General features: G+C 44.4%; 1 protein-coding gene across 4 annotated transcripts in view; it reads left to right on the forward strand.

Moving 5' to 3' along the window:
- Window positions 1–8,949, forward strand: part of LOC119161303 (uncharacterized) — a 385,199-nt gene extending 376,250 nt beyond the window's left edge. For all 4 annotated transcript variants that reach the window (XM_037413701.2, XM_037413702.2, XM_037413703.2 and 1 more), the window contains one exon: window positions 4,707–8,949. In XM_037413701.2, coding sequence (XP_037269598.2) covers window positions 4,707–6,623 — 1,917 coding nt within the window. In that variant the 3' untranslated portion in view covers window positions 6,624–8,949. The remainder of the gene's footprint in view (window positions 1–4,706) is intronic.
- The last annotated feature ends 1,958 nt before the right edge of the window (window positions 8,950–10,907 follow it).

A 10,907-nucleotide genomic window follows, 5' to 3' on the forward strand; every position in this document is an offset into this window, starting at 1 on the left:
TGAGCCAGATCGTTTAGTGTCTGCTTCAACCGCGTTCGTTGCCCCCCCCAGCGCGCTTTTATGCTCGGATAGAACATGCCATGCGAGGGGGTATGTTATCAATTTGGAATTTATACGGAACATGACGGCAACCGCAAAAACCCGTCGGCAGTGTCACTGTAATTTATGTCGCAATAATGAGTCTATTGCACAATTTAGCATAGTTTTGAAAAAATGCAGCATTAAACAAAATTTGCTTCACAAGTTCTTTGAAAGGGGCTAATTCAGCTCTGAATGTTCTTGCTGCTTTAAAATTGCTCGATAAGGCCCTTTTGGCTGCTCCAAGCTTGCTCCAAAACGTCTTTTTGGTTGCCCCAAGCCTGCTTTAAAACGTGTTTTTGGCTGCTCCAAGCCTGGTACAAAAAATCCCTTTCGCTTCTCCAAGGACTGCTCCCAAACCCATGTAACCTGTTCACCCTGAAATTCGCTGAATTTTAGCGCGAGAAACTCTTGAATCAATTATGCAGAAAATTAAGTTATGGCCTCGATTAAAAAAATGAATCCCGAAAATGGATTAGTTTAAAACGAAATCGAATCGTGAAGTGTTTACATCGTGAATTTAGCACTAAATTTAGGTATGGCAATTTTGAAAACTACACCAGGAAAGAGCATTTGAAGCGCATAATTTGTACTATATATACAAGTACTTGTACAGCTTGCGTGTGTACAGCATACGTAAATTTTTACGAGGAAATATGATATTTTGTGAAGTACCTGCTCGCATATAAATGATATATATGTTTAAGAAGGCTCTAAAACAAGGGAATCTTGTCCACTTGATGTATATTCATAAGAATTGTCATGGGTGGCTTGCATTGCAATATATATAGTTATTCGAGTTCGAATTTTATCACTGTTTTTTTTTTTTTCGAGTCAAGTTTTTAAGCATAGAAGAAACTACACAAAACGTCTGTTTCTTATGGTGACTAGAATTTTTTTCTTTATTTCGAATGTAACAAACCTAATCTATAATGCCGCAGTTGTTATCGAGAGAAGAGATATTCCGTTCGCACACATGTATGTAGATAAACGATTCCGAACAAAATCATGGTATGAGCTCTGTCAACCATTTGTGCATGCAGTTCAGGGTAGTGTGGATCATTTTCGTGTAACATAGGGGGACGCGACGATTTGTTTATAAAAATGGTGCGCCCATCAATGCAGGTGAACGCTTATAGGATGTATTTGTAATACCCTGTTTTACATGTCTCGATTACGCTCTTGAAGTTCCTCTAACGAGGCTAGATATCTACTGGAGTCCGAAGTTATGTTCGCGCACTTACTTGATAACTGTCAATCTAGCTGGAGAAGACTCTCGAAACAGGTGTAACATTTATAATAATCTTTGGCGTTTTACGTCCCAAAACCACAATATGATTATGAGAGATGCCGTAGTGGAGGGCTCCGCAAGTTTCGACCATCTGGTGTTCTTCAACTTGCACTAACATCGGACATTACCCGGGCCTCTAGCGTTTCGCCTTCATTGAAATGCGACCGAGATCGAACCCAAGACTTTCGGATGAGCAGCCGGACACCATAACGTCTACACCATTGCGGTGGACCAAGCTTGACGTTTCTACTTCGGTTGCGGGTCGGTGCAGGACAACTCCGTGAGATGGGGGAACTTTGTGATATGCCGGGTCATTCATCATCATCATCGTCATCATCATCATCATAATCCTGACTACGTTCACTGCAGGACAAAGGCATCTCCCATGTTCCGCCAGTCACACCCGATCCTGTGCTTGTTGCTGCCATTCTACACCCGCAAACTTCTTAATCTCATCTGCTCACCTAGCCCTCTGTCTCCCCCTAACCCGCTTGCCTTCTCTGGGAATCCAGTTAGTTACCCTCAATGACCAGCAGTTATCCTGTGTACAGGCTACATGCCCAGCCAATGTCCATTTCCTCTTCTTAATTTCACCTATGATATCCTTAACCTCCGTTTGTTCCCACATCCACTCTGCTCTCTTCTTGTCTCTTAATGTTATACCTACCATTGTCCTTTACTTTTTTCATTGCTTGCTGCGTCGTCCTCAATTTAGGCTAAACCTTTTTTGTAAGTCTCCAGGTTTCTGCTCCGTAGCTAAGTACCGGCAAGGTGCAGCTGTTATGTACCTTGCTTTTGAGGGATAGTGCAATATATCTGTCATGATTTGAGAGAGCTTGCCAAATGTGCTCCACCCCATTCTTATTTACTTAAATCTCGTGGCTCGGCTCTGCGGTTATTACCTATTATTTAGACTACCCGCAGGTCGCGGGTTCAAATCCCGGCTGTGGCGGCTGCATTTCTGATGGAGGCGGAAATGTTGTAGGCCCGTGTACTCAGATTTGGGTTCACGTTAAAGAACCCCAGGTGGTGAAAATTTCGCGGCGTCTCTCATAATCAAATAGTGGTTTTGGGACGTTAAACCCCACAAATCAATCAATCAATATTATTTAGACAGTCTTTTACAACTTCAAGTGCACTATTACCTATCTCGAAGCGCTGTTCTCTTCAGAGGTTGTTGTACATCACTTTTGTTTTCTGTAGAATAATTTTAAGACCTACCTCTAAAGGTAGGGTTCTTCTATTTATGATTTCCGAAATTTTGGAACATAGTGTTTTCGAGACAATAACTTTATACAAAAGTTTGGAATTGTGTGAAGCGAACGACCATAACTGAAAAGCACATTATTTACCATTTAATTGCCAGGGATGCACCGACAAACTTGTCTACTTATTCGTAGCGTGTATTGCCATTGACGAATCGCTGCCAGTGATTTAGCAAGAAATTTCTTTTTGGAATAAACTGTGAGGGTGACACAGATTTAAACTTATGCATCTACTCACCAGCGATAAAAATGCATTGTTGTTTCTCTTGCGCTTTTATGCACTGATGCCCTAAGGCAACTGGATCATCTATCTGATCTGTCGTATGCTCTGATGAGAATTTTGATGAGATAAGGTGAGATGACACCAGTTTTCAGACAAATTTTTCAAAACTGGTGTCACTCTGAAAATGTGTTTCAGGTGTGCGAACCTTGCGAACTCAACGGCTAGTATTTGTCAGCTGCAATATGCGCAAAAAAAACAAATAAAATCGTCCCTGAATTCCAGTTAATGGATTAAGATTTATTCAAGCCAGAAGCACTTTATAATTTAGCTTTGAGAAAAAAAATCTATCCTCAAAAACCTATACAAATATTGTAATCTAAAAGTGTTATTTAAAACACCCGGCATATTACAACACTTGTTTGGCTATTGTCGAGTTTAAGATAAGGCTAACGAATCTGTTACGTTCATGACATTTATCACCCATGCTTGTCAATTTTCTGCAGTGCTTATGTAATTGTAGTTATTGTATTGTGTCTCATCAGTGATCACCAGGTATTGGTTGGTGGTGTCGTGGCAGTAGACCGCAACAATTCTTATTATACCTTGACTTGATAAATTAAATGCAAGCATTGCAAGCACCGTGCGAAGTTGTTACAGTGTAACACTACCGCAGTTTAAGAGCGGGGTGAGAAATGTTTTATGCCCTGGTGCAGTGTACAATGTGGCGTGTTTTTTCGAACTTTTGCGGTATGTGCACTATGTAAGACCGTTACCCAAGAAGTGTCTTATTCGTGCGTGTGATTATATATGTACGCGTATAAGTATTTGCACGAAAATTTGAAAAATCTCCTCCCTCTCGCGGCTTCGTCAGTGTGCTTCCTCTACATCCACTTGGGCGGTAAGACGTGGAAAGACTTGTTAGGAGTCATTCGCTGTCTCCTGAAGACAGTGATTTTAGTTGCGTGTGGCCATCGTGTTCCGGATATATTATTTTTCTTACTTTTTATTTTCAAAGATATTGCAGATCCTATGTGAGCCCTAAATTGAGGCATTTTCTTTACACACAATCAATACAAAAAGAAGCTATGCACACAAACAGAAATACCCACTTTAGAACATGTGCATACAATTCGTGAATGGCTAGACTTGCAAAAGGTATTGCCTTTCGGGAACACGGAAAAGGGCTCAAAGCACTGAAAGTAAAGGTTAGAATAATGGATAGCTGAGCTTACGTATTCATGTGAAAAGAATGAGCGTGCAAATGTGGACACAAAAGAAAAGTCCAAGTTGAAACACCTCGATCAATGCGCGTGTTGTCTCGACTTGTACCTTATGTCCGTGCACGACCAGTCTTTTAACACGAGCACATCTCTTGTCCGCAGTGAAGGGAGTTTCGCTTACTTAATTTTCTTATTGCAGACACTCGTGTGTCTACTTGTGTTGTCGGCATTGTAAGAAATGCACACCTGTTCTAATGGGGTACAGCTTTCATTTCAAACTTTTGCATTTCCTGAATAAATGCCAAGAGCAGAAAGGGAACAAGCATTGCATTTGTAGTAAGGATTTTTCTTGGTGTCGCTGAATAAGTGGAGTGTCCTGTTAAAGTGGTGGCTTCGGTTGGCAAGCCACTAAATTCTTGAAATTGGCATCCTAATAGCATTGCAAGAATCAGTATTTTAGGTATTGTTTCCAATAGTCGCAGTGATTTGTTCGTGAATATTGCTGCATTTTTATTGAATTTTGGTGTATAACAGTGCAACAGTTGTATCCTAACGTATGCTTTCTGTATTTCGTGCCATTTGTTTAACTAATTTTTTCACCCCTCTCTTTTTTTTTCATTGCATCACAGGAGCTTCAAGATAGGGTTCAAGCGCTAGAAGGTTTCCGGAATGACATCTTCTTCGCTGTTCAAGACATCCAGCAGACTATGCAGAGCAGCTCAGAACGGCCTTCCCAAGTTGTGTTGACAGCCAGCAAGGAGCCCGCCAAAGCTGCTTCGGTGCATCGCATAGACTCTCGTGCGCCCTTGGGCGTCCCCGAGTCCAAGTCGTGGACATTGAATCCCAAACCACGACGGCACAAAGACGGGCCATTGGTGACCGCAGTGTGCGGCCGCGCAAAAGCCAGAATTGTCAGCGGCGAACTCAGTCAGGGCGTCGTTGCGAAACCTGCTACTGTTGCTAGTCTTTCGTCCAAGGGAGACACCGCGTCCGCCATCTTGGAGAGTGACAAGCAGGACAGCGGGCTCGATTCCGACTGTCGGGACCACGGTTCACGTGAGTCCACGCTCGCGCCGAAGGACGAGCTGTTGGTGCTGCTGGACAGAATCGACCAGCGGAGCGTGCATCTCAAAGAGCGGCTGCACGAGATGGAGAAGGTCATGAATTCGGACACCAAGTTGCGAGGCGGCGCCAGTAGCTGCTATGAGGTAATCGAGTTTCACGAAAAGGAGCTGCAGGCGCGGCTCAGTGAAATGGAAGTAGAGCGCACGAAGCACCGCATGCAAGTGCGCCAGCTGCAGGCCACAATTCACCGCATGGAAGGGGAGCGCGTCGCCTGCGAAGAGAAGCTGCAGGCCTCGCTATGCGAAAAGAAGGAGCTCGAGAAGAAGGTGCACAGTTTGCACATGCAGTACGTGCGTGCGGGCCCGAGCTCACTGCCTCTTGCCAAGTCGGACACGAACCTTTGGCCCACGACTAGTCTGCAAGGAGCCCAGAAGCTCGCGAGCGATGTCGCCAAGGGCATCACGACAGAAGAAGGCAAAGCCAAGGTCTCCAACATACTTAAGGAGTCTAATCTTCTGGAGCTCAAAAGGCTGCTTTTGCTGTACACCCTGGAAAATCAGGCGCTTAAAGAAAAGGCCGAGGAGAACGACCAACACTGGTTCAACAAACTGTCTGAGTGGAAGGCCACGGAGGCCTCTCTACGATCGGACATCCAAGAACTGATCCAGGAAAAAGAGGAATGTCTAGAGCGTTTTAGACGGAATCGGAGGGATATGGAAATTATGCAGGCCAAGTACAAGGAACTGGAAATGACTGTGTGGGCTCTAGACAATGTGGAACACCAGAGGGACTACCGAGGAGATGAAGGCATGCTGCCTGTCGGTACTCGTTTTCTGCGCCCTGCTGACCAGATGCTTCCGCGTCCTTGCCAGAACATTTCCTACAGTGACACCGACTGCAAAACCCAGAGCTTGCCTCCTATGCTATTGAATCAAGTTCGAAACGCTCCGTTGCTTCCTCGCCGAGGAGCCTACGCTACGGAATTCAGACGCAATTCGCTTGCGGAAAACTCATTGGAAGAGGTTGGTTTCAGCAACGAAGGTATGGCGTACGAGCTGGTCGATCCCAGACACCACAAGCCAACAGTGTTTGCTGAACAGTCTCGGAAGACGTTTGCGCCTTACTGGCAAGACCGCCGCGTGGGTGCTGCTGTGATGCCCAGCGACGCTGTGCGTCTGATGAATCTCGAGGACGACCATGAAGAAGAGCTCAAATCCGGCCCACAGTCCAACATTGAGATGATCTGTAATGAGTTTGATCCGCTTTCTGCAAACGAGAGGCAGTGCGTGAACAAGCCTCTGGATTTTGAGGACTCTCTGGATCTCTCCATTCCTTTGAAGCCGACGCGAAATCCTTCCTCCAACACACGCAGGTCGAGCCGGAGCACCCTTAACATGAACTATCTTTCTCCTGCTAGCAGCAGCTCCAAAGTGACACTGGATCCGAAGCACCGAACTTTTGTTGGAAAGACTCAAAATTAGGCCTCCGAGTGTAGGCATTCAGTGCCGACATTGCAATATCACATGTGATGTTTATTTGCCTCTGAGAATTTATTGCGTTTGTCGCGGGGATGTCGCCAGCCACTCGCTTGATTGCGGTTGTGGTTACGATATGCCTTAACTACATGCGTGGAGCACTTTGCCTGTATATATGTATGATAGTGTGTGGTGTGTAGTTAAGAAATTTTTTTGCCATGTGTCCCCTGTTCTAGCTAAGTTTCCATGTACACAGGGGGAGATTTAGCTGTGCCTCTTACGTAAAAGCGGGTAGTGAGGCTGCTACAAAGTATTGTATCATCGGTTGCACTTTTTTAATGAATCTGCCACGAGCGAAAAGCTGTACTCCTAGCCTCGTACAAGTGTGCTGATACAAGATTACATTTCTGTGGTATGAAGGCGAGTTCAGTTTTTCACCTAAACGGAAGGTGGCCATTGTTGCGATGTTTTCAATAGACCGAGGTAAATGCATGTCGCGCCTTTTCGGAAAATTGACTTGTAGGGATACTTTTTTTTTTCCCCTCGTGTGTCTTTTGCGCAAAGAAAAGAAAGTTCATTGGACACAATGCATAGTCATTTGCGTTTTAGTCACGGCTGAGGTAACTTCGCTCGTAAAGTTTGCATTCCACTATCGAACATACTGGAAAATGCGAAGTGTCGTTTCTACGTGTAAATCTTAGTTTCTGTGCTATCTCGTTGTCTTACATCTTTAGAAGATGCCTACTGCTTCTCAAAATAGATTATGTTGGCATTCAATTGGTGTGCACGAGTGATGTTCATTTCAGCTTGTCGTTTGAAGGCAGCATTTTTTTTGGCTCTATTTGCAGAGAAGTTATTTTAGAACTGTTGGCAAGATAAGGGCCATCCTATCTTCATTGGAGATATTGCAGTGACAGCATCTGACCAATGGCTTTCACGGACGAAACCATTTGTGATTACGTACCTTTGTATGCAGGTTTCGAACTCGCTTGAGCCTAGTAGAAAGGCAACAGGCCGTAGTTAAGTAGGGCCAGAATAAGAAAGAGAGAGAGAGCTAATGGTGCGCCTCCACTGGTAAACGGAAATTGAACACATTGGGCATTGGAGCTGTTCAACCGGACGGGACCAAACAGCGCTGCTCTTCAAGGCTACCGCAGTTACATCTAAGAATTGAAATGCCAGTGCATTCATGAGTACGTCCAGTGGGGCTGCTGCTGTTGTAGTCGATTGCTGTGTGCGAAGTGGTTTGCGAACATCGCTTCCCCTCTTAGTTCTATGGCTAAACTGACTTGGTTCTTCCTTGCCGTTTTCTTCTACACCGCCGCACGCTTCGTAGATGCCCCATAGATTGTTTCCATTACATGTTACGTGCACACAGTTCATAAGAACATTGCGAAAATAGCGATATTGGTCTACTTGAAAAAGTGTTTATATTCTCGTCATAATGGGAAGAGAGTACTTGCATCTGCTTTATAATTACCTTGAAACACAGTGAGTAGGTGAGTATCCCCTGCAGCCACAACATGTTGCTAGTTACCAACTAGATATATTTCTTTTTTGTAATCGCGATACAGTGTGCTCACCATCCACTTAAAAAATCTGTGCTACACTTCGCCTTACTTGTCCTGCCACTCGAAAAGTACAAGTTCTGCCCAGGTTGGCACTTGTGTGCAATTTTTTTAGGGACCAGACTTTTTTATTTTCTTTTAATGTTTAGTGGATTTCTCCCAGGCTGCAATTTTTAAGGCAGCTGATGGTGTTGATGGGACGTAAATTCTGCAACAGTCACACATCGTTACGGACGCCTTTATTGTGCACCACATAGACCTCGAGACTCCCCCACTGTGTGCTGTAGCGCGCATTTTACGGCAGGATGCCATCTTTGCGTCGACAGCTTTTGTGGTGGTGATAAAGAATGAGCATATCAACTTAATTATATATGTGGCCTCTTTCGATGATTTGTATGGGCAGCTTTGAATTTCGGGGTGCCTCCACGTTTTTAGTCACTGTTTATTTACACGGTGTTCAAAGTGCAATCTCACTGTGAAAATTACTCCTGCCATGCATTACTGGCAGTCAGTGTGCCTTGCTGAGGTGTGTTCGTGTTTTGTACCTTGCAGCTGTTTTTTCGAGCGTGATATGTGGCGCTCTCGAAATGGCAGCTGCACGTAATTGGTTTGATGCGTGCACCGTCGCCCGTCAATTGGGAGTGGCGGAAGAAACGGAATACACTTTTTACCCTGGCGAGTGCCCACCGGCGCTCCATCATGCTTTGTGTTGAATGAGGGGATACTTAGTAGAAATAAAGCTATTAATTTTTTCCAGTCACGAATTTTTGTGGTGCCTGTTTTTATTGCATGCTTGAGCAGCAGTGCTGGAAACCTGAACTCGATCGAATATTTAGTGAGACGTGTGTTCCTCAGTATACAATATGTAACAACTCCACATGTACTTGAATAATAATAATAATAATATAATAATAATGATAATAATACCTTTTATTTCTTCAAATAAAACAGTACATGTGACTAGGCCTGCCAAAGCCAACTGGTGGCTTGAGTGGCAGAGCCTGGCAGACAGCAAAACAAACCAGACGCGTTACAAGATTGTATTTCATGGCCTAAGAGGGATGATAGGACAAAAAACGTGCATATAATATTAAAAACAACAGGGCATATAAGCAATAGTTACAAACATTGTGCAATAGTTACAGCAAATAAAGTGAAAAGGTGTAAAGGAAAAAAGAAAGAATTAGAGCAAATGCTTCTTAAGCAAAGTAACACACTGGATAATTGTGCAGCATCATGCTTGCGAATGAGTGTATGTGAAATAACACGACATGCATTACAATACGCAGCACACTGTGCCTGATAACGGATAATTTAATCCGTGCACTAATACGTCGCCTACATCACTTGCCAGCTTCTAGTGTTCTCCTTAAAGGTGCCCTGCAATAGTTTTACATGTAACCATCGAATTGCTTCAGTAAAAGAATTCATTGCCTCACGAATGTATGGCCGCTAAATTTGTTCAAATATCTCGAGTACGAGCGAAATTAGATTTCTCAAACGCTGTGATTGCCTTTTATCGTCGAGACAAGCGCGCTAGAAGCTAGCGGGGTGGGCACGGGAGAAAGAAGGTGCGCCACGCGTGCTTCATGACCGTCAGTGTGATCGCGAGCGCACGCGCAGGCACATGGCGGCCTCACGTGGCAGTCGCGGCAACTATGCAGCTCACAATGCTCATATCTGCCAATGGCATGAAACTTCTGTATGTGGCATCATTTGTAGCTAGCATAGTTCCAGAATGAATATTAAATACCAAGCCGCGTACTGCGCTGTTTGGCTCGCATCTTCTCAAGAGCCACGACTACCGATCGGCAGCGTTTTCTGACCACGCTAAACACGTCATGCAGGCACCCTAATTTGAGCGTTTCGCTACTACCCACAACTGCTAGCAGCAGCCAAGCATTCGCAACGCATTAAGACGAAGGGGTGCGTTACTTGATACGCGCTATTGGTGGTACTTGATACGCGTTACTTGATACGACGAACGCTATTGTCATCCACCATATGTGCTGTGCTTTGAAGGAGCTCGTCACACTGCAGCACCGAAGTTGAGAATGATGCTGAGCTAATTTTGGCAGCGAACACGTTCCGTTACTTCTGTTGTACTTAATATCCGTCCTACTATTTTGGCGTATATGCGTTATGAAACTTGTAGCTGTGTTTTCCCTATCCATGTCACTGGGAACGTGTTGACGACAGCTCTAAGAATGCATTTCGGGGTATTTCGTCTAAAAATGTCTGGCTGCGCGAGCATGCGTTGTCGATCGCCCGAACTTCAGAACGCGACGCATGTGCCCACTATCTCGTGTAACTATGTTTAGCGGCCTTTGGCACGATTTTGAGTACTCGTGCGAATGTGTTACGTCATGATTACAGCATTGGACGGCTGTGCTTGTGGTTCGATGTTCGGTGGCTCCATGGGGCACGCAATTCTCTCTGTGAGCTATTCACTGGGGTAGTAGCGGCCAGCCAAGGAAGCTACAGTTACAGAGGGAAGTACGGTCAAGGAAGCTAGGAAATGCTTGCAATAAAAGCTTCGCTTTAAATGCACTTGATATAAAACCCAGGCACCGGCTTGAGAATGAATAAAAACAGTAATGCTGTTGTGACATGGTAGTCAACACTTATAATTATTTAGCGACGTAAACTATGGTTAGTCAACATTATTGTAAATGCAAAAAGTGGGGTGCAGTACCGAAGAGATGAGAAAAAAAAATGGGAA

Source organism: Rhipicephalus microplus, chromosome X, assembly GCF_043290135.1.
Source record: "Rhipicephalus microplus isolate Deutch F79 chromosome X, USDA_Rmic, whole genome shotgun sequence".
Taxonomy (NCBI): Eukaryota; Metazoa; Arthropoda; class Arachnida; order Ixodida; family Ixodidae; genus Rhipicephalus; species Rhipicephalus microplus.